This window comes from Leuciscus leuciscus, assembly GCF_965113295.1.
Source record: "Leuciscus leuciscus genome assembly, chromosome: 9".
NCBI lineage: Eukaryota > Metazoa > Chordata > Actinopteri > Cypriniformes > Leuciscidae > Leuciscus > Leuciscus leuciscus.
Genome location: NC_138733.1, coordinates 15,721,678 through 15,746,516, shown reverse-complemented (window position 1 = coordinate 15,746,516; position 24,839 = coordinate 15,721,678). Strand labels below are relative to the sequence as shown.

Here is a 24,839-nt window from a genome sequence, read left to right as displayed (position 1 = left end):
TGTAATCAGCTATGTGATACACTAAATAAAATACTCTCTAAATACTCATATTTTTTAAATTGATTATTCTAGCAGTCACGTACACTGCATGTGAGAGGTGTCTTCCCAAGACAAATCTTGCAGTTGGCCAGACAATTTAAAACTCTCAATCTTCATTATTTGAATATATCAACTAGAATGGGATGTTTAGGCTTTTGGTCAACCAAAACTGTTTTTGATACATTACAAATTTTACTTCATGACATTTTGAAAGGAACTTAGACAAGATAAAATCCCATAAACACTCTTTAACCTTTAAAAATAGATAATCATGTTTGTTTTTCAGTGTCAGATGAGATAACATTGTTTTTGTATCTGATATAGTAAGCCATAGCTGCATAGAATTTCTCATCTCTAAACCCATAGACGAGAGGACTTATTGCTCTAGAAGTGATACTAAATGCCAGGAAATTTATAAATCGGACAGTCAGATATGATTGAATATCATACTGCATAACTACACTCTCAATGTAAGGGCATATCACCTCGGAAGTACATAAAAACAGCTGAATTATGTGCAGGGAAATGGTGCGCTGCCCTTTTGATGCTGACTTGTCACCAGATGCTGCACGTGCAGCAAGGTATATCATTACATAACAAAAGACTTCAATGATCAAAATAACCACAAGCCCCACAATGTACAACAGACCCCTAGCAACGTGATGAATCTTTTCCGGAATCATAATCTCATAATGACAGTGTGTGAGTTGAGACAAGTATTCATGAGAGGCAGTGCTGACAAGAATGAACATATCAACAAAGGGGTTTATGGAGCTCAGGATCCAAATCAGTAAAATCACCATTATGGCTCTTCTAGAGGTGGAGATCGCATGATGTCGGAGAGGCATGCAAATGGCCACATAGCGCTCCACGCACATGGCACCGATGGTTAATGGTGCACTTACTGCAATTGCTTCCGTTAACATGCAGATGGGGATACAGAAATGCAGTGGTATTAAAACAAAGTTGTATGATAAAAGCACAATAAAATCTGTCAGACAAAGAAATATTAGGTCTACCAGGAGAGAGTGACCAAACAATATATAGCGTGTCTCTCTTCTGAAAGTCTCTTTCTTGGAGAATATTAAGAGCATGAGGAAGATGAGGTAGATGAAGGGCCACACAACGATCTGGGTCAGCGCCAGTGAAATGTTTCTCCGGACGGGGTCAACTTGGATAAGTTGCATCTGCTCATCGACACTGGCATTCTGACTGGCCATTGTGCACACATCTGGGAGAAAATTAGACAGACAACAAAAGCACATTTACAATAATACATAAAATATGTGAGAAATAAATAATCAGTGCTTTAGAATAAACAATGTACATGTAAATTCTAAATAAGCTCCATGTTGACTCCAACAAAGACTGAACAAGTATTCAGTTTACAACAATACATTTTACATAACCTTGCTAAACCATTTACATAAAGTATTCTTGACTCTATCCTTGAGTCCTGGTCATATCAGGTGTAACTTTACCTGCATGAGCCAAATGATGAAGTGTGCTGTGAACAGACATTTATATAGGGTTTGATAGAGTAAAACTCTAAAAGACAACACCTACTTGGTTGATGACATCTAGATCTAAATTTAGATTTGCTTGTGTGTTGAGGGTAGACATGGAGCACTGAGACGCAATCATGACATTAACCATAACAAGTAATATATGCAACACAACAGTTTTACAGTGAGTTATAGTGCGCTGCCTGTAACAAAATAGCCAAAGTACATACATTTGAAGGTTACAAATTTTCTGCTGCTGTCTCTGTTTCTACTTATAATCAATGCTCTTCCTTCCTTCCTTCCTTCCTTCCTTCCTTCCTTCCTTCCTTCCTTCCTTCCTTCCTTCCTTCCTTCCTTCCTTCCTTCCTTCCTTCCTTCCTTCCTTCCTTCCTTCCTTCCTTCCTTCCTTCCTTCCTTCCTTCCTTCCTTCCTTCCTTCCTTCCTTCCTTCCTTCCTTCCTTCCTTCCTTCCTTCCTTCCTTCCTTCCTTACTTCCTTCCTTACTTACTTACTTACTTCCTTACTTACTTCCTTACTTCCTTACTTACTTACTTACTTCTCGTGGATTGTTGGTTTTTGGCATACTGAGATCTGTAATATGGTACAACCTTAAATGTGTTATCTGTGCTTGTTCTGTTATTTATTTCATGTTTTAATAATGTTTTTGCTTTTTATTTTCTTTCATATTTGAACGTTAATATGAAATTCAAAATCCATTGGAAACTAATGCAAATATGATGGATGCATTTCTGAGACAAAACAAAGACCCTATGATTCTCAAATGTTCATGCTGCATATCTCGAGGTTGTGAAAGTTAGAATTCACTGTTAGTAAACACAAACTGTGAAAGGATTTGGGAAATTTGAAAATTTGTGTCTAAATGTAGATGTAGTCAGTTTCACAGTACAGATTGCATTTTATTAAATGGACCACATGCTGCTCATGTATTTACAATTTTACCTCTAAATCATTTTTTATTTATTATTTATATTTTAAACAAAAAAATTGCTCACATTTCGAAAACACTTTTTTTGGGGGGGGGGGGGGGGGCATTTTACAACTGTTGATATTTAAAAAATTCTTATTAGAAACATTTTTTAATGTCATGGGTGTTGCTCACTTTTAGCTAGTGTTTACTCAAAATATTTCCACCATACTGACATGAGGGCCTAATCTGTGCACAAGCAGTATACAAAACACACAGTTTGCAATTTTTAATTAGGCCTACAAGCAACTTTGAAAGATGCTTATTTGCTTTCAATAATGCATGACTAGACCCTCAGTCAAAGCCCACAGACAACCTGATGTGTCTGTTTTGAGATTTAAATCAGCTGTTGAAGTAACTAAAAGATAACATACCAAAATGTTACGATCCTCTGTATCTGTTTTGTGTGGGTTGTTGTTTTGTATATGTGTGCAAGGATTGGCTGCCATTGGAGGAGCCTAATTGGTGGATCTACTGATGCGCTGCTTTAAAAGGGCGGTGCTAACCGAAGATGTCGAGCTCATTCTGGCATTGGCCTTGTGGCGTGAAGAGCTCCGGATTCCTCCTCCTGTCGGCTCTGTTTCGGTTCTGTTTTATGTTTTAGGAGCGTAGGGGTGTCCTGCCATTTATTTTGACTTTGTTTGTGGTTTGTTTATTTTTATGGAGTTAGGGAAGTTTCTTTGTAATTTTGTTTATTCCCTGATTAGGTAATTTATACATGTTTGTTTATAAGTCTATATTGTTTATTATTTTGGCCTTGGGGCACCCTGAAGCCATTGCTCCTTAATTCAATTACTTTTTCCACCTTAAATAAATTATACTTTTTATGGAACTTAGAATTGTGTCTTTGGTGATCTGTCGGCTGGGGCTGGTTTCCTTTTTACCAACTGCAAAAGTTCACATCAAGCCCGTCCTTATTGCACGGGTCGTAACAAAAATAAAAAACATACACAAAAGATCTCTGTCTGTATAATATATTATATTATATTATATTATATTATATTATATTATATTAGATTAGATTAGATTAGATTAGATTAGATTAGATTATAGTCACGATTACGTTCTTTCATGTCTGCACCTGTTCTCGTTAGTCCTGATTAGTTCATCTTCCTCCACCTGTGCCTGTTTAGTTCCCTCCTTAGCCTTGTGTATTTATACTCCCTGTTCTGTAATATCCTTTGTCAGTTATTGATGAATGTCATGCTTGTCAGACACCAGTAAACTCTTTGTCAACTATATTCGGTGTTATGCATCTTCCTGAATCGGCTACGTTGTGACAGAATAATTGACCCTCTTAAATGAGTAAAATAAGGAAGATGGACTCACCTGCCCTGCCCCTTCCTTCTCCAACCAGAGAACCGACAGTGGTACCAGCCGACTCTCTCTTGCTACCAGCAAGCCCAGGGTACCCACCGAGGCCGCCCCAGAGCCGGAGCCCAGGCAGGCGGATCAGCCCATCGCAGAGCCAGGAGCGGACATTGACTTAATAAATCTGTGGACCGCGGATCCAGTTCACACCCAAGTCCCCACCCTCGAATCCTCACCTTCTTCACCGGTCCCGTCCGGTAATGACCCTCTTCAGCCAGTCTCCCTGCCTGACTTTCTAGTCCCGACTCCCGTCTCCATCACTGGTCACGGCCAGTCCCCTGGATCTGTCGGCACCACTGGTGTGGTCCAGCTCCTCGGCTCTGCCCCCGCTGCTCACTCCATGCGGCTCATCCTCTGCGCCTCGGGCTTCTCCTTCACCAGCTCGGCACAAGGTAGAGTCCCCGGCTGCACCTTGGGCCTCCAGGCCCACATCTCCTCCTCTGCCTGTCAACACGTCGCCTTCACCTAGGCTCATCGCTTCCTTGTCACTGTCGTGGCCCTTCTGCCCGGAGACTCCGCTGGGCTCCTTCGGAACTCCAGGTCGGCCTTCGGAAGTCGATGCCCAGCTTCTACCATGAACTTCGGGGGTTCCGGCGAAGCCTACACCCTGCACCCCACGATGTCATTGGGCTCCTCCCTTCCTCTGACCTCCCCGTCGCCCTCAATCACACTATCGTCACCCCGTTCAGCCGGATCTCCGTCACCGCCTCAGTCCCACGAACCAGCGGCTCGGCGCCAAGCTTCCAGGGCTGCTATGTCATCCTGGTCCATCACCCGTTCTGTGTCGCCCCGGCTCCCCTCACCATGGTTCCACCTCCGCCGATTGTCATGTGCACAAATTACACAAAATATGAAAATATTACTTTTAAGTATTTCTAAATGGATTGCTTGAGCTCTGGTCATATATCAAGTGTAATATTAGGAGCCAAATGAGGAAGTATGATGTGAATAAACATAGCTACATTTAGATTTTATTTTATTTAGGGGACAGATAACCGAGGAGAACTTATACAGTCATGCTTAAACATAAAAATTTTACCCCAAACAAATAAGTATGTGCAACAATTTTAAAGTGTATTAAAGTTTATATGAATGATACACATATATTTAAGCTTTAATAATTATCCTTCGCAATGGTTGGCCATGTTCAGTGGTATCAGTTCTGGGTTTAATTTTTTTATTTTATTATTATTATATATTATTATGGTTTTGTTGATTACTTGTTATACTAATAAGGGTAACACTTTATTTTGCAGTCCTGTTCCCCATGTACATACAATGTACTTATTCCTTAATTACTATCTGTCTTTCTGTCTGTCCATCCGTCCGTCCGTCCGTCCGTCCATCTATCTATATACATGTTGACTAAAGGAAACGGTGCACCCTCCTACTTGTAACTTTGTTGTCACAATATGCAGCAATGCTATCATTGCATAACTACTACTCATGTGTATTTGTCTGAGATACTGAGTGTCACAAAGTCCATAAACTATAACCACATAACTTTTCTTTCTTTAAAGAAAGTTTCACAAAACTATGGAAGTGTTTTGGGTGCTGTATTCTCTGTAGGCCAATGTTTGTTAAACATATTTACATCATTATAACAGACTGGTTCTTTGTGGTGGAGGTATACTCAGGAGACTAATCAGAGTTAGAAGTCATTAAATAAATATTTGCTTTGCAGCTTGGCTCGGTGCAACTCGCAAAGGGATCAAGCAACTTAGCCTCATGTTGCCAGGTGGGATGCATCATTGCCAAACAATTAGGAAGCACAAATTACACTGATATGCAATAACTATGCACTGATAAAGCACATAATTAGTCACATAGGATTTGACTCTGTGAAGATTTGGTCAACTGGTTTCCGTGATGCACATCTGATCCTTAGGGTTATTTCTAGTGTTAAGAATGGTAGGCTTTCAGAAACATAATAACAAATAAATAATTGAAGACTTTTGAGTGTTTTAGTGTAACATAGATCTGAATATTTAGCTGATATAACACTACAAATGTGTTTATTATTTTTGTGCATCAAATAGGCCTAGATAGACCAGGGATGACCAACTTTGGTCATGGAGGGCCACTGTACCGCAGAATTTAGCTCCAACCCTGATAAAAAATCACCTGCCTGTACCTTTTTAGTAATTCTGAAGACATTGTTCAGGTGTGTTTGATAGGGTTAGAGCTAAACTCTGCAGGACAGTGGCCCTCCAGGACCGAAGTTTCCCATCCCTGATATAGACCAATAGCATGAAGACCCTTTACATTTTCGACCAATTGTGGGATGCAATAAAGTGGGATCTACAAAGAATGGTGAAAGCACGCAAAACAAAGCAAAATCGTAGAATTTGTAAAGGCGATTTAGAAATTCAATTCCGAATGCTTTTTATACAGTAAAAAAAAAAAAAAAAAGAGTACATATCTGGGGGAAAATTAACATATATATATATATATATATATATATATATATATATATATATAACATTTTATATGTTAATTTTTCCCCTATATATAAAGGTAGCTCTATATTTATGTGTAAAGGCTTTATCTTCTGTAAAGTTGTTGTCTGGGAATGGTTGATTTAAATTAAAATATGTTATAACTAAAAGGAACAAACTGCTCAGATGCCCCAACACCCGTGCAGAGACGACTCGAAGCCTGTGAAGAGACGACTCGACGCCTGTGAAGAGACGACTCGACGCCGGCGATATGTTATGCCCTAAATTAATACATGATTAACTAACTGTATTTTTCTATGTACATTTCTGAAATGCACTTTCTGTAAAGCTGCTTTGAAACAATATGTATTGTGAAAAGCGCTATACAAATACATTTTAATTGAAATTTGAATTGAACAAAGGCTTAATATTTTTAGCTAATATAACTAAGTTTAATACTTATATCACTAAGTTTCATCAGTTTAATATTTACATCACAGCGAGTAGCAGCACTTCTAGATGTTGACCAAAAACATGCAGACAGCTTGTTTTTCAAAGCCCCTAACTGCTCCAGATCTTCTTTATGATAAAACTTGCTGTTTGCTTTTAGTTGTTCGATGATTCCCTCTTCCGTCCTCATTTTAGGTCAGTGCACTTTAAAAAACAGACAGTTGTGAGATACGTGTCTCAGTGGTCTAATGAGTGACGCATATGACTCTGCAGAGAAGCTGTCAATGTACTTTCGTCTCTGAGTACTTTGCTGCCCAGCAGAACAAACAATATGGTAAAATAAGGCAGAGCACATGAGTTCACAGTCAATAATTGATAGCTCTGTTAATGACTAGCCATATGAAACATCCAAACATTCTAAATACGCTCTTCTAGTGGTGAATATTTGACAACATACATAATTAAAAAAAACGATAGAAAGAAAAATACTTAATAACCACAAAATAACTTAATTAAATTGAATGTAATTTATTGAAACTTATTTAGTAAATAGAATATAAAAGTTTTAAAGTAATTAAATATTTTATAATATAGTTTTGCTATAGGGTCTTGTTAACCAGATGAAGAAATTAGGTCTATATAAAACCTTGGATACAACATTTATAAAAAATTACAACACACACACACACACACACACACACACACACACACACACACACACACACACACACACACACACGCACACACGCACACACGCACACACACACACACACACACACACACACACACACACACACACACACACACACACACACACACACACACACACACACACACACACACACACACACACACACACACACACACACACACACACACACACACACACACTAGATAACTTGATTTTATTTTTGTTTGGATTGTTTGGTTGTTAATTGCTATAATTATGCTTTGTGTTCATAGCGTGAAATTAAGTCATCCTGTGGGGAAACAAATCCCATTTCTTTTGTCATGAAGCAAATCTTCAGCAATATAAAAGTGGGCTACCCATCTGGCATCTCTGATCATCTTTTAATTTCTCTTCCACCAGAGGCAGCTTGGTGAGTCAACAAGCGTGTGAAGTTTATTTTGTGAACAGAAGTCAGATCAGATGTAGATTATTCAACGAATTATCCAGTGAACATCACATTCGATTAGATTGCATTGCATTATGTTTAAAGTACATAATGTACATAAAGTACAATTACCGACATTTGTTTTATAACATTTTCATTTTTCCACATTTTAAACTAAACAAATGTTATTTTGCAAAATTCCTTTCAGCCTTTGTAACACCAGCAGTGTTGCAAAACCCTTGAAAACATGCAGAATCTGACAGAACTCCCAGGCAACACAACATCCAGCAACAACCTTTCTGTCATTGTAAAGGTGTGTGTGGTGATCCCATTCTTCATTGCCTTCATGTTCTTCATCCTCCTGACGTTGTACACCTTTGCATCTCACAGGCAGTTCTTTGACAGCTCCCGTTATATCCTCTTCACCTACATGCTGATAAACGACACCCTGCAGCTGCTCTCCTCTGTATCCCTCTTCTTGTTAGTGATGGGCGCTGTGCAGTTTGCAATCGTCTACTGTGCACCACTGCTGTTTGTGTCCACTGCTACCTTCCTAAACACCCCACTAATCCTTTCCACTATGTCACTGGAGCGCTACGTGGCCATTTTCTACCCGCTTCACCGTCCTGCCATCTGGAGACCGGAATGGATTTGGATCATCATTTTAAGTCTGTGGATCATCAGCTGCATTCTGCCCACTGTCGACTTTGTCTTGTTGCGGCTCAAGCCGGGTGTAGATGTCCACTCGACCCCTGTCCTCTGCAAGAGCAATGTGCTCAATGCTTCTCCTATTCAAGCTCTGTTCAAAGTGAGCCTCAATGGGATCTTCTTTGCAGTGGTCGCTGTGGTCATCCTCTTCACGTACATTCGGATCCTACTGGAGACCCGTCAGATGCGGCAGGACCGAGTGTCAGTGAGGAAGGCTCTGCACACAGTTCTGCTTCATGGGTTCCAGCTTCTCCTCTGCATAATGGCTTTCTCACAGCCTGTCGCAGAATTCTTACTTGTCCAACGTGTAAACTTGTCTCAAGCAGATATGTCTTTTATCTACTATTTCTGCTTCATCCTGCTTCCTCGCTTTCTGAGCCCGCTCATTTACGGCCTTAGAGATGAGAGCCTCAGAAGCTATATGAAGAAAGCCATGCCTTGTTATGGTGCACGTGTTGACCCAAATAAAGAAGTTAAAATGGCTAAATGAGAGTGTAAGAACAATGTTGTTGTTTGTTATTGCTTTTGTAAGAGTGACAGATTGAGCATTTAAAATCAATGTACATTCTGTTGTATATTTGACACACACCATCAAAAACTAAAGTTTCATATTTATATCATTTGATGGATAAACATATTTTCTAAAAAATTAATCTGTCAAACCAATATTTAATAATTGTGTTCACTAACAGATGATTTTTAATGTATTTATTTTTCTCCACAGAGAACAGAATAATTATATTAGGATCCTGAGGTCATAAGATTTCTCCCCTTTAACTTATGTACATTATTTTCTGTAAATGCAGGCTGATAATATTTGAATGTAAATATACTGAATTCTATGAAAATACATTCAGAATTACATGAATAATAATAATAATAATAAAAATGCAACAAAAAGTGTGGGCTCACAATTACACTAATGTTGTAATTACATTAAAGTTTGGGGTTGGCAAGATTTTTTTAATTTTTGATCAAAAATATAGTAAAAAAAAACAAAAACAGTAATATCGTGAAAAATTATTACCGGTACTATTTAAAATAACCGTTTTCTATTTGAATATATTTTAAAATGTAATTAATTTGTGTGAATTTTTAGCAGCCATTACTCCTGTCTTCAGGGTCACATGATCCTTCAGAAATCATTCTAATATGCTAATTTGGTGCTCAATAAACATTTCTTATTAATTTCAATGTTGGAAACTGTTTTGCTGCATAATATTTTTTATGGAAACAGTGATATTGTTTTTCAGGATGCTTTGATGAATATAAAATTTAAAAGAACAGCATTTATTTGAAATAGAAATCCTTTGTAACATTATAAAAATGTCTGTACTGTTTACTGTAATTTCTTCTTCTTCTTTTTTAAATCACACTGACCCCAAACTTTTGAACGGTAGTGTATGTATATGATATACAAATATAAATGTTTGGGCAATATTTTAGATCTTATTTTCTATGAAGATATGGAGGCTGTTTTACTCATATATACTTTATGAGTAAAAAATAATTCTGACCATTTATGATGCTAAATGTTGTCTGCAATGCTAATGTATGTGTACGCATGCTATTTTTTTTTTAAGTAATATAAAATATATTACACTACACACAACCATTAAATTGTCATACTAAATTGTTGTTGCATGACTCTGTCTTTTTTTAAAAGCAATTTGAAATGGATAGCCTACTTTACGTTTTGGGAATAATATACATTTGCTGTAAAAACATATCCTATACATACAACGTCTTTAATTTAAATGTAGAATTTAAATTAGCACGTCTCATATCATAGTGCATAGCAAATAGTTATGTTCATGCCAGGCTCTTCCTCATTCTACAGAATTACAGTCCCCAGAATTCCAATCACACACACCTGTCACTCATCACAGCTCATCAACAGCACTACTGTATATAGCACGCTCACACTTAGCATCAGTTCGTGTTTGGCCTTGTCAGAGAATACGGACTCACTTACTTATCTAAGGATTCCTTTCGTTATATGGTCAGTTGAAGTTTTCCAAGTCATCACCCTGTCAAGTCAGTTATATCCTCGTCTCGTCTGCTTCCCAGTGTGTTGTTGTCGTCTTCGTCCAACCTGCAAAAGATAAGACTGCATCACTATCCATCACATTATTCTGAAATCATCTGCCAAAGTCTCTATACTCACCTGCTATTGTGTCTGTTTCTGCCATTCCCACAATAAACTTACCAGTTGTTGATTTTACATCTGTCGTCATCATTGTGTCTGTGCCTTACAGTGACCATAGTATGCAAAACATTTCTGCAGTTTAGATCCATGCATGCTTTTCAGCCCAAATATTGCCCATAACAATTTGCTTGTGATGGGTATCTTTTGACCTTAACATAATATGAAAGGAGGATAAACCTGCCATAGCAGTTTTAAATAAAAGTTAAATGATAATGGTTTTATGAAGAATCTCATGCTAGAATCTCATGCTTGCATGCACATATGCAACAAGGGTGTATGATATTACAGTAAGAAGCCCTTGCTACATTCTGATATGTATGTGCTATCACCATCAAAATATATACTTTTAGTGTGTAGTGTAAATATGCCAGCGTACAGACTACTAAATTAATTTTATTAGTAGTTCTAGTATGCTGTATTTCATCTGTATATGTTTTATGTACTTTAGTGTAATTTTAATTTAAATACTTGTGTATGCTAAATTAAACATATGCTTTTAAAAAGCACAAAGCCTCAAATTATCTGTTGGGAAAAAAATAAACAAATAAAACAACATCCAAAAAGTCGGGGAGAGTTTATGGCAACTTTGGGAAATATTGTAATTACCAGCATGACTTTCTTGGGGAAAAGAGAGTACACAGGTAAATCAGACATACACAAAATATATATAAATAAGTAAATAATAATGAAGAATTATGTCATTTATAAAAAATATTATGATATAATGGTGCAATGCAGAGAGTAAATGTTTATTGACCACACACAAAGCAGTAATAGTTTGTGCTTATTAGAAGTGTTGTGACAGTTAGATTATCTCCCTTGGGTCTAATTAGAGCACATAGTCATGAAATAAACACGTGTTTTCCTCCTGATTTGGGTTAATTAACAAAGGTAACAAGCAACGAGTAGTCTCATGTTACATCAGTCCTTAGAGGCAATTTCTGTACCAGATGCTCTTCCAAACAACAAAATTGCCTATGCTAAGCATAATTAACTACATTATATGTCAGGCCCCTCTATGATGACTTCATTAACTTTGCTTATTAACTTTATTAGATATAATTCCCTGCTAATATAGAATAATACAGCTAATGTCTAATCAGAGATTTGCATCCAGTTCTTCATAATAACAAAAATAAGCATTTCACTTATGCTCATCCCTTTTTAAATCTTACTATCTCAGTTAATGCCAATGTCCCAGTCAACATTTCATTGTGGGGCTTGAGGTATGGGCCCTACATGGGTTTGTCCTTGGATTCCATGTATGTAAAAGTTTGAGTGAGTTAAGAACAGAAACATTTTGTGATTTTCTTAGCATTTTCATTTTGGTAACACCTTCAAAAAGATCATTAGTTAACATGAACTAACAATGAAAAGTAATTCTAAAGCATTCATTGATCTTAGAGTTAATGTTAATTTCAACATTTATACATTACTAAAAATAAAAGTTGTATCTGTTAACATTATTTAATGGACCAGAGCTGACATTAACAGTTAACTACAACAAGGATTACAATAAATTTAACAAATGAATTGCTCATTGTTCGCTAATTTTAGTTAATGCATTAACTAACATTAACTAATGGGAACTTATTGTAAAGTGTTACCACATATTTGCTGAGGTCAGGTTTTGGATCTGAGTGAGGCAATGTTTAACAAATTACATTTGTTCTTTTGTGTTTTGACAACTGGACTAAAAAATACCGGGGTGTTAAATACCATATCTGGGTGTTGTCAGTTTGAATTGCTGAGTGAAATCCGCACAGATTATAAAACATGGCATACATCTTTCATTTTAGAACATTTCTAGGACTTCATTGTATATTGATTACTTATTCTCATTGGTACAAAACTACTCATCAAATGATTCTAGCAAAGGCTTCTCAATGTCAAGAGGCAGAGAAAAAAAAAAAAAAAATCATAGCGTGTACACTGTCTGCACTCTTACTTTTGAATATTGTATTATTTATGTTTTTTAAAAAGGGTTATTTTCACACCAACATATATTTTTTTATATAGGCTATATATATATTAGGCTGTTTCTGGTTATAACCAATATTTGCTTGATTCAAATCTTTCTCAATGCAACAATGCCAATCAAGCGTAGCGTTAGTTCTGGCAGATCACGTTAGTAAAGCTCGCATCAGCTGACCCTCAGCTGATCCACATACCTAGTAATACGACACCTATCACCATATACATATATAAGCTCCTTCAGTATTATCAGCAGCAGCTATCGCGTTTCTCAGGAGCTAATTACCCTCCTCCATCCCCAGCTCCTCCTCTCGCCCTGTCAGGATTTGACATTCTGATTCCCCTTGAATCAGAATAATTATCGAATAATGTTGTACTTTAAAATCTTGAATTAAATATATTTGCAAATTTTCATGTTGGTTCTGTTCTGTTTACCCCAAGGGGGATTATTGCTGCTCTCCCTGCTCTTATCCATGCTAGGCTGCATGGATGCGCAGGGAGTTCTCGCCCAGAACGGAACCATACCGCCAATCCAAACTGTATGCTAATTGTCAATTTGACGGTAGTGGTCTTGACAGAAATAGGAATATGTCTTATTTTGTCACATTTTGGAAGTACTGAGCTTTGCTACTCCACTCACTCTCACGGCTATGAATCTAAAGCGCTATATGTAGCCATCTGTATGCCCCTGCAACACTCTCAGATCTGTACTCTGCCCAAAACAATCCACAACATTCTCATCATCCATGTTCTCTGCTCTATAGAGCCCTCTATGATTCTGCAAAAAATGCTTTTCTTACTTAGTATTTTTGTTTTGTTTCCAGTCCAAATATCTAAAAATTCTTAAATCAAGAAGCATTTACTAGAGAAGTAAAATGACATAAGAAATTCTATTTTGTTTTAAGGTAAAAAGAAAGTACTTTAAGTAATTTTGGCTTAAAACAAGCAAAATTATCTGCCAATGGGGTAAGCAAAAAAATCTGAATAAGAATGGAAAACAAGAAAAAAAATCTGAATTCGAAAAAAAAAACAAGATTTTTTTGCTTACCCCATTGGCAGATAATTTTGCTTGTTTTAAACAAAAATTACTTAAAGTACTTACTTTTTACCTTAAAACAAAATAGAATTTCTTATGTCATTTTACTTCTCTAGTAAATGCTTCTTGATTTAAGAATTTTTAGATATTTGGACTGGAAACAAAACAAAAATACTAACTAAGAAAGCATTTTTTGCAGTGTACTTCATGTAGGAAACTCGGAAGCGAAGACCAGGAGACTTGGATGTGTCTTCAGCAGGATTTTTTTTTAATCAGAGGGAAATAGAGGTGAGAAAATTGATCAGTGAATCAGCTGTAAAATGCTTAAAAACTGCTGCATTACATTCCAGATTCCACTCATTCAGCTGTGGTGTCCATTTGTAGAGCAGGCCCTCTTAAAGGAGAACTCCGGTCAATTTTAACATTGAGCTATTTTTTTTTGTAAATTTGGAGTGCTGTCAGTACAGAGAACAACGACAAAAAATCGGTGTTGCCTACACCGTGTTATCCTCTTTTTAAAATTTGCACCCTGTTGACTTCAATGGGGCAAATTTTAAACCTGCTTTTAGCCTCTTAACTTCCTTGATGTGTCATTACAAGTGCCCAGCCATTGTGAGTGATTCCTTCAGAGTGAACGCGGTGAATCTGACTGCAGTAGATATGAAAGATATTAATAAAAATGATGTTAATTCAGCCAGCGCACATACCTGTATTTACATCCTGTTTTCGGTCGAAGTCCACAGTAGTCGATTGTCGAGTTCACGCGCGTGATAACCTATGCGCGTGAACTCGACAATCTGATAAAAAAAAAGGCATCCTTTAGGTGTTGGAAGGCTTCGGTGGCCAAGGGGTTCCAGGACAGAGACTTAGGCCGGTGCCTGAGGAGTGAGGTGAGAGGTGAGCTGAGGAGACTGCAATTCTGGATGAATCTGCGATAAAAGTTGGCGAAGCCTAGGAAGCGTTGTGGTTCCTTGACAGTGACAGGTTGGGGCCAGTTGTGGATGGGGTCTACCTTCCTCTGGTCCATCTGGATACCTTGTTGGTCAATGATGTACCCGAGGAACTGGACAGATGGTGTGTGGAACTCGCACTTCTCCAACTTGAGAGAGGTGGTGTTCTCTCAGCTTCTTGAGGACCTGCGTCACGTGGTGGCGATGTTCGGCCAGGTTCCAGGAGTAGATCAAGATATCGTCGATGTAGACGATGACGAAGCGTTGGAGGTACTCCCGGAACTTCATTGTAGCTGTGGAATACGAAGGGCGAGTTTACAGGCCATACAGCATTAGCTGGTACTCATAGTGGCCTGCTGGAGTGATGAACGCCATCTTCCATTCGTCACCCTCGCATATCCGAATGAGGTTATAGGCGCTCCGCAGGTTCAATTTGGAGAAGATGCGAGCCCAACGGAGCTGTGGGGACCAGAGGAAGAGGATAACTGTACGAGGACACCAACGACTCAGGCACGGTCTCTGGCACGGACACTGTCATCTCCGGCACAGACACCACCGTCTCCGGCACAGACACCACCCACCATCTCCGGCACGGACACCAACGTCTCCAGAATGGACGCCACCGTCTCTGGCATGTCTCCGCTGTCTCCGTCACGGACAAGTGCACGGACACCACCGTCTCCGGTACGGACACAACCGTCTCTGGCATGTCTCCGCTGTCTCCGACACGGACAAGTGCACGGACACCACCGTCTCCGGCACGGACACCAAAGTTTCCGACACAGACACCACCATCTCCAGCACGGACACCAAAGTCTCCGGCATGTCTCCGCTGTCTCCGGCAAGGACAACAACGTCTCCGGCACGGACACCACCATCTCCGGCAAGGACACCAACCTCTCCAGCACGGAAACCAACGTCTCTGGCACGGACACCGCCCACCGTCTCTACCATGGACACCAACGTCTCTGGATCGGACACCACCATCTCCGGCAAGGACACCACCATCTCCGGCACGGACACCAACTTCTCTGGCAAGTGCACGGACACCACCGTCTCCGGTATTGGCCCCGGCACGGACATCACAGTCTCTGGAACGGACACCACCGTCTCCGGCACGGACACCGGCACAGACACCACAGTCTCTGGAACGGACACCAAAGTTTCCGACACAGACACCACCATCTCCAGAATGGACTCCAACATCTCCGGCACAGACACCACCCACCATCTCCGGCACGGACACCACCATCTCCGGCAAGGACACCAACCTCTCCGGCACGGACACCGGCACGGACACCAGTGTCTCCGGAATGGACAGCACAGTCTCCAGAACAGACACCAAAGTCTTCGACACAGACACCACCGTCTCCGGAACAGACACCAACGACTCCGGCATGGTCTCCAGCACGGACACCGCCATCTCCGGCACAGACACCACCGTCTCCGGCACGGACACCATCCGCCATCTCCGGCACGGACACCAACGTCTCTGGAATGGACGCCACCATCTCCGGAACGGACACCACCCACCGTCTCCGGCACGGACACCAACGTCTCCGGCACGGACACCAACGTCTCCGGAATGGACACCACCATCTCCGGCAAGGACACCACTGTCTCCGGCATGGACACCAACGTCTCTGGCAAGTCTCCGCCGTCTCTGGCACGGACAAGTGCACGGACACCACCGTCTCCGGCATGGACACTGGCACGGACACCACAGTCTCTGGAACGGACACCACCGTCTCCGGCACGGACACCGGCACGGACACCACCGTCTCCGGCACGGACACCATTGTCTCCGTTGTTGATATCAACAATTGAATTTGAATGCAAGCCTATGGTGACATTTCACTAGTGATATATATATATATATATATATATATATATATATATATATATATATATATATATATATATATATAATTAAAGGATCAAATGCAATTTAGTGCCTGTATGCAGGCATGTAAGTTTGTAGCATAAACAATAAAACTAGAACATCAAACTGGATTTATAACCTTTATTGCAAAGCTGAGTTACCACAGTCTGACAACTGCATTATTTTCCATGTTAAACACAGGCCTAGTATTTAAATCACTGGACAGTCTCTCTCTTTTCTTACTAACAGATAGCACAGCTAATGGCACCATCTTGTGACTGAAAATGGATAGACATGTGGCATTGTAATCAAATAGTTTAGTTAACTAGTGTAACCAGAAAAGTTAACACATAATGCAGATTAATAACGATAGGCTATATAAATAAACACATCAAAACTCTTCTAACCAGTAGATGTTGGTAGGACACAAAGTATTGTTAATTAAACTGACATTATTCAAACCATATTTCAAATTGAAGGTTGGTCATGTACCAGGTGGCTGTGGTGATCTGCAAAACAACAAGCTTTAAAACACTTTTTTTCTTACTGCTGAAATTAGATTTCTTCATGAAATCAGAAACAGAACTAACAATCATTAGCTTAGATTATTACAAACCAATCACCAGAACAAATCACAGTGAAGAAGACTTGAGCGACATTGATTTTTACTGAATGCTTTGTTTAAGGTCGTCACCCATATGCTTTGTCTCCATTTCTAAGCACTGCCCTCTAAATGTACATAAACTACAATGTACACTGCCTTAGTTAGACTTGATGACTGCAGCTACCGACAGCTCGTGTTCTCAATAAAGAATACTGCTGAAGATACAACCAAGTCTCCTGGTCTTCGCTTCTGAGTTTCCAACACAGTGATAGTGTTGGAAGACTATATCCGCCCTCGGGGTGAGGCCGTAATACTCTATTAATGATCCTGTGTCGGACCAGTGTATACCTGAGAAGGACGGCGAGAGTGTATAGATGCTTAAGACCTGGTGCTCACGTGTGGTTTGAGGTAGTGATAGCAGCTTCTTAATTTGAAGCAGAATCCATTAAAACAGAATGGATGTTTTAGCAGGTCCCCAAAAGAGAGAATATGGCTGGTACTTGTCTCTTATGGCACCAAACACAAAGGGACCGAAGTTTGCATAGCTTGATCCATCAAGACTCTATTGCAATTCACAGGTAAACAATCCCTCCTGTTGCATGCTAAACTTATAGTGTACAATATACTTTACTGAATAACCTAGCTTTGAAAGTTTGTATCTTGAAGTCTGAAAGGTAAAGTAAGAATTGCTAGAATGTGATTGACAACCATGGGCTTTATTGTTTAAAGTCTCTGATCTCTGTTTTCTGTTACTCCTGGCTGATCCAGGCACTGTCAGATTGTGTAAAAGATCTTCTAAAACCATTCAAGAATGAGACCATTGACCTGGTGGCTTGAATAGATGCCATGGGCTTCATCCTCAGTATAAAACTTTCACTTTTGAAGCTGGTGTATAGGGTAAGACTGAACTCGAGAGATGATATTTTTAGCTCAGTTCACATGTTCCAGGAAAAGTAAATATAACTCCTGGGGAAATAGACTAAATATAGAGTGGGATATACTCCACGGCCTGACTTAATGAAATGTATATACTAGCTTATCTAATCACTAGTTTGAGATGAATGAATAACTGAAAAACAGTTTACTTTTATTTTTTACTTTCTCCTCCAATCTCAGGGTCAGCTGTGGCCAAAATGATTTTTGGCCATTCGAAAAGCAGGACACTTGTGTGTTGAAACTCGCACTCATGACTACAGCGACTACTCTGGACGAGAGAAATGCATGGAAGTGCGTGTTGATGTGTTAAAGTCAGGTACTGATGTACATAAACTCATATGTCACTATAATGCCACTCTTAAAAATAAAGATTCCAAAAGGTTGTTTTTGCAGCAATGCCAAGGAAGAACCATTTTAAGCTCTTCAAAGAACCTTTCGGTTAACAGTTCTTAAAAGAGCCATTTTCTCAGTTTGAAGAACATTTTAATAATCTAAAGAACCTTTTTCCACTATGAAGGTTCTTCATAGAACCATCAATGCCAATAAAGACCTTTACTTTCAAGACTGGTTGATAATGGAAACAGAATAATCAAATGAGTTATCTTTTTAAATATAATGTTTGCAGTGTTTTATAAATTATTGATCAGCTCTGCTGTCCTATTTTACTATATAATTCCATTGTACTACATAATGACTGCAGAACTGTGTATTCAACCATTTTTTTTCGATCAATGACATCTAGTTCTATAACAGCAAAATGGGAAATTCTGAGATGTGTTATAATATACTTCAGGTCTACGGGTTCTTATAGTAGACCAGTGGATTGAGACTGGAGGAACTATGAAAGCAGCTTGACCTTTCAGCTGGCAGCTGGTTTGTTTGTTGTCGGATTCTGTTCCCCCCATGTTTCTTAGCAGTGAGGTCAAATATTCATCAAACTGTCGTTGAATATTTGTTCCCGAAAGCCAATTGGAAAGTGCACCGACATTTAGCACTTTTGGGCTTTGGACGACCCGAGTTCAAGTAACGATTCGTGGATTTTTCTTGATCCCATACTGTCCTATCATAGCCTGACTACGTCAGACTTTGTACTTCCGCTCAATTTCAGTTCGCTTCTGTACTCAGTCTGAGATAGCGACCTATCTCCCAGTTTTCCTCTTGCCTCAAAACAGTCGGCCAATCAACAAACAGAGGGCGGGCTGAGAGCCGTGACGTAGACGCTGATTGTACCGTGGATGCGTAGATTTACTTCACATAATCTGCAAAAGTCGTTCACAGCCATGTTAACTCCGGTATTTCGCTCTATGGTTTTGTTTTCGCATCATACATGTGTTTACAGCGGCTGAGCCGGCGCATAACACACGTCATAACCAAACGTTATGTGATTGGCTTACGGGTAACCAATGATTTTAAACTTCAGACAAGCGCCCCCCCGCGAGAAAGAAAACGCTTTTCAATTATGCCCTTCCAGACTCAGTCTACGAAGCAAAGCGAAGTAGCGGAGTTTGGTATTACCAGGCTAGTCCCATCATAATAAAAGGCAAAAACTCCCAAAAATATTCTTTAAACTGATGGCTGTTAAGCTCCATCCACACAAAATTTTTTATCAGCCTTTATTTAAGCCACTACATCAATACCTCTCATAATGGGAGTGGGGGAACGGATTCCGACAGCTGGTTTGTTTGCTGTCGGATTCGGTTCCCCCCATGATTCTTAGCAGTGAGGTTCAAATATTCATCAAACTGTTTTTGAATAATTTTCTCTGGTAGCCAAGTGGTCTTTGCCCTGACATTTAGCATTTTTGGGCTTTGGACGACCCGAGTTCAAGTACCGACTCGTAGATTTTTCTTGATCCCATACTGTCCTATCATAATAATAAAAGTCAAAAACTCCCCAAATTATTCATTAACCCCTTAAACACTGAGGCCATTTTTGGAGTTTTTTGTCTGAGTGACACACAAAAAAGTAAAGACTCATAACTTCAAAACTATAGAGAGGAGAGTCAAAAGGTAGATATCATTTGTTAGGAAACTTTTTATATTTTTAGAAAATATAAATTTTTATTACTTTTGGACAATCTAATGCTGAGAAAATGCTGATAAAAGACAAAAATATTAATATTATTTTTTAATAATTTAGATATCTTTCTTATTTGAAATGCAATAATTCCGGAAGGAAATACGGTAGCAAAATAATTCTTTTTTTGTGATGTTCCCCTATGTGTGGTCTGCGTCTGGATCATTATTTTATGATGATAGCATAAAGTAATCCAAAGTTACAGCACTTGGAACAAAGGGAGCCTTTTTGTTAAGTCCTCACACATTTGGAAGGCAATAAAAAAAATGAGTTTTCTTAGTGACATACACAAAACTAAAGACTCATAACTTCAAAACTATAGCAAGGAGATTCTAAAGGTAGGTATCGTTTGAAAGAACACTTTTCAAATTTTTTGAAAATATACATTACATTACATTTGGACATTCTCCTGCCGAGAAACTGCTGATAAAAGACAAAAAATATATATAATTTTTATTATGATAATGCATATCTTTCTTATTTGACATGGAATAACTCAGGAAGGAAATAAGGTAGAAGGAAAATTCTTTTTTGGGGAAGTCCCTCTACATATGAGCTGCATCTCGATAAAATTTTGTGGTGATTGGATAAAGCAATCAAAAGTTATAGCATTTGGAACCAAGATAGCCTTTTTGTTGAGACCTTGACGCCCCCTCATGGGCATTTTTAAAATTGTTTCACCATGAAGAAAATCTTGTCATAAAAGCAATAGATTAAGTAAATTTTGGGCTCATTTGAATTGTATTAATATGCTGTAAAAAATTAAGTGCAATTTTCAATGATTTTTGAATGTTTCATGAGATGTATGATGTTTTTGACACATTGCAGTACATAGTACAAAAAACTATTTTATAGATTATGAAAAAAAATATTCTATTTATCAACAAATAACTCAGCAGTACTTAGGAGTTTTTCGAATTGGCTACATTCACTGTAAAGTTCAGACTCTAAGCTTTCAAATGACACCAATTTTGTTTGAATCAAGGCAATATTTTGGAAAAATATGATAATTAATATTTTCGCAGCTAGGTGGCGCCTGTGGGGCGTCCGCGGGCGGTACACTCCGGTTGAGAGAGACTAGTCAGCACTCGTTCAGAGTTGATCGAAGTGGTTGGATGCATTAAAAAGCTGAGATTCTAAGCTTTAATATGATACATATTTTGTGTTATTCCACGTTTGAAATCGAGCACGGATGGTTCCGGGAAAACTGGAAAACACTTTGCACCCCGGGAGGATGAGAGACTTGTTTTTTAGCCAAGTATGCATCACTTCGTGAGGAATATCTCGTGATCAAAGCAATGGATTATGTTGTGTTTGGGCTCTTTGTAATCGTGAGAATCTGCTGTCAATAAAGATGTGTGATTTTTCACAATCCATGCATGTTTCATTGAGTTATGAGCTGAAACGTCACATCAAAACAACATCGCATCACTGCTATTGCTACTTCATAGATCCGCCTGTGGAATTTTTTGTGTTAGAACGCCATAAGGAATATATTTAGATCTGAGTGATGGATTATGGCGAGTTTGGGCTCTTTTTAATCTTAACAATCTGCTGTAAATAATGATGTGCCATTTTCCACAATTGATGCATGCTTCATTGAGTTATGAGTTAAAACGCGACAAGTGCTACATCTATAATAAACGATCTATGCGCGCCGGTGGTGGTTCGTGTGTTACAACTCCCACGAGGAATATCTTTAGATCTGAGTGATGGATTTTGCTGAGTTTGGGCTCTTTTTAATCGTGAGAGTCTGCTGAAAATAATGATGTGCATTTTTCTACGATCTGTGCATGCTTTGTGAAGTTATAAGTGAAAACCAAACGCGAGTGCTTCATGAGTATATACTAGGATAGGCGCGTCTGAGGTATTTTTTGTTTTAGAACGCCATGAGGAAATATCTTTAGATCTGATTGATGGAATATATTAAGTTTGGGCTCTTTGTAATCGTGAGCTCCTGCTGTAAATAACGATGTATAATTTTTCATGATCGGCGAATGTTTCATGAAGATACGAGTAAAAAGGCCAAGTCTAAGCTACCTTGCTAGGCTACGTGAATCAGTGGATTTTTTGTGGTTTAGAACTCCATGAGGAATATCTTTAGTTCTGAGTGATGGATTATGTTGAGTTTGGACTCTTTTTAATTGTAAGCATCTGCTGTAAATAATGATGTGTCATTTTCCACAATTGGTGGAGCATGTTTCATGAAGTTACAAGCGGAAATGTGTCTAAAATGCAGCATCCATATATGGTTTACACATGGGTCTCTTAAGGGGTTATTTTACAAAAACCTTGCTCAAGTTTATTAAAAACCCTGGAACAATTATGCTTGTTGTATTCTACTCATTGAGACCTTTCAAATGACATATGACACAGGACTATCTGAGCTGTATGATGTTTTTGACATATTGCAGTATGTGGTACAAAAAAAGTAGTTTATAAATTATGAAATTTTTTTTTTCTATTTATCAGCAAATAACTCAGCACTACATTGGAGTTTATCAAATTGGCTACATTCATTGTAAATTTCAGACTCTAAGCTTTCAAATGACATCTATTTTAAGTTGATCCAGGTAATATTTTTGAAAAAAAATTATGATTATTAATTTTGCAGCTAGGTGGCGCCTGCGGCGGGTACACTCATATTTAGTGGAATAACTCTGCAATCATTAGAAGTTGATCGAAGTAATTAGATGCATTAAAAAGCTGAGATTCTAAGCTTTAAAATGATACCTATTTTGTGTTGTTCCATTCAGTGGTTGCTTAGTAATTTGATTATGAATATTTTTCATGGGGTGGCGTCCCGCCGGCGGGACGCTTAGGGTTTAAGGGGTTAAACTGGTGGCAGTTAAGCTCCAATAACACCCACAATTGAATCAGCCTTTTTTTAAGCCACAACATCAACACCTCTCATAATGGGAGTGGGGGAACGAATTCCGACAGCTGATTTGTTTGCCGTCGGATTCTGTTCCCCCCATTTTTCTGAGGAGTGAGGTTCAAATATCCATCAAACTGCCACTGAGTAATAGTCCCAGATTGCCAAGTGGTCTGTGCCCTGATATTTAGCACTTTTGGGCTTTGGCCGAACTGAGTTCAAGTCCCGACTCGTGGATTTTTCTTGATCCCATATTGTCCTATCAAAATAATAGGCAAAAACTCCCAAAATTATTCTTTAAACTCATGTCAGTTAAGTTCCATCCAAACAAAAAAAATAATCAGCCTTTTTTTAAGCCACTACAACTACATCAACACCTCTCATAATGGGGGTAGGGGAACGGATTCCGACAGCTGGTTTGTTTGCTGTCGGAATCTGTTTCCCCCATGTTTCTTAGCAGTGGGGTTCAAATATTCATCAAACTGCCATTGATTAATTTTCCCACAGCAAAGTGGTCAGTGTAGTGACATTTTGCACTTTTGGCCTTTGGACAACCCGAGTTCAAGTCCCGACTCATGGATTTTTCTTGATCCCTACTGTCCTATAATAATAAAAGGCAAAAACTCCCAAAATTATTCTTTAAACTGATGGCAGTTAAGCTCCATCCACACAAAAAATTGAATCAGCCTTTTTTTTTTTAAGCCACTACATTAACACCTCTCATAATGGGAGTGAGCATAATGGGCACCTCTCAAACTGGTGGAGAATCAAGAAGCTACTGTTGTAGGTAAGCATAAAACACCTAATACAAATGTTTTGAGACATGGTGAACATATCCACTGACCCTCTCCACCCAAAACCGTTATGTCTTTCTTTGATATTGATTCTCCCCTTTAGCACACTTTCAAAATAAATAATGTAGCTGGAGTGCGACTGGTGAGAGTTTATTGACATTCTTGTGCCATTAGCTGCTGTATGCAAGATACAACACAAAGGATTTGAACAGCTGCTTTCTGTGAGAGGGTGTAATGGCTCCCGCTGTCGAATGAATAGCTATTAGGATCACTTCAGTAGTCTTGATTAACTTGCTAAAATTTGTGCTATTATTTCTCTATTCTTTGTAGGCATTGTTGCTGTGGCCATTGAAAACAACTATAAATATTTCCACTGCATCCCAAATGAGCTGCAATCTCAGATAGACAGTCAATGCTTGGAGTCTTTAAAAACTTCAGTGGTTAAATACTTAAATCAGGAAAATATAGATATTTATATAAAAATGTGAAATACCAAAGGAGAATCAGTCATTGAATCATTTGGAGAAACATTATTTAAGATATTATTCAGAGGTTGTGCTTTTTTGTGTGTGGAGATATGGATCATTTGAGGACTGATCTTTCTAATCTTAAATGGATTTGATCCATTACAGACTTGGCGTTTTAAGCATTCAGTCATATTGGTCATCATAAACAGTCTGACTTCTCTAATTGTTACACACAATTACCAATAGAGGTCACTATCAGATTGTAAAAATCAATAATGATTAATTGAATGTAAATGAAACCTTAATTAAACATTATTAATACAGGGTTTTTGCAGGATTTATGAAGATAAAAAAAAAAAAATTATAAAAAATAAATTGGTCCTTTTTAAGACCAATTGTAAAAATGTAAAGAATAAATTGAAGGGA

General features: G+C 38.6%; 2 protein-coding genes and 1 pseudogene across 4 annotated transcripts; 2 read left to right on the top strand and 1 right to left on the bottom strand.

The window, feature by feature from the left end:
* On the bottom strand, nt 1–4,005 carry or94a1 (odorant receptor, family 94, subfamily A, member 1). The gene is made up of 2 exons (XM_082178731.1): nt 3,858–4,005; nt 1–1,270 (listed from the first exon to the last, which is right to left on the bottom strand). The coding sequence occupies exon 2, from the start codon at nt 1,257–1,259 to the stop codon at nt 309–311; it is 951 nt and encodes a 316-aa protein (XP_082034857.1). The 5' UTR covers nt 1,260–1,270; nt 3,858–4,005; the 3' UTR covers nt 1–308.
* Nucleotides 4,006–7,349: 3,344 nt separating this feature from the next.
* Nucleotides 7,350–9,456, top strand: or95a1 (odorant receptor, family 95, subfamily A, member 1). Of its 2 annotated transcripts, XM_082180428.1 has the most exons (3): nt 7,876–7,887; nt 8,111–8,215; nt 8,293–9,456. In XM_082180428.1, exon 3 carries the CDS (start codon nt 8,333–8,335, stop codon nt 9,098–9,100), a length of 768 nt encoding a protein of 255 aa, XP_082036554.1. In that variant the 5' UTR covers nt 7,876–7,887; nt 8,111–8,215; nt 8,293–8,332; the 3' UTR covers nt 9,101–9,456. The 2 variants fall into 2 exon arrangements, with proteins under 2 accessions (XP_082036553.1, XP_082036554.1); XM_082180427.1 differs by having other exon boundaries at nt 7,350–7,887; nt 8,111–9,456.
* Nucleotides 9,457–17,720: 8,264 nt separating this feature from the next.
* LOC309505886 (adenine phosphoribosyltransferase-like) lies at nt 17,721–24,757 on the top strand (annotated as a pseudogene). The gene is made up of 7 exons: nt 17,721–17,843; nt 18,034–18,127; nt 18,382–18,517; nt 18,995–19,051; nt 23,901–23,939; nt 24,277–24,354; nt 24,738–24,757. The product of its transcript is annotated as an adenine phosphoribosyltransferase-like (transcript).
* Nucleotides 24,758–24,839: the final 82 nt, after the last annotated feature.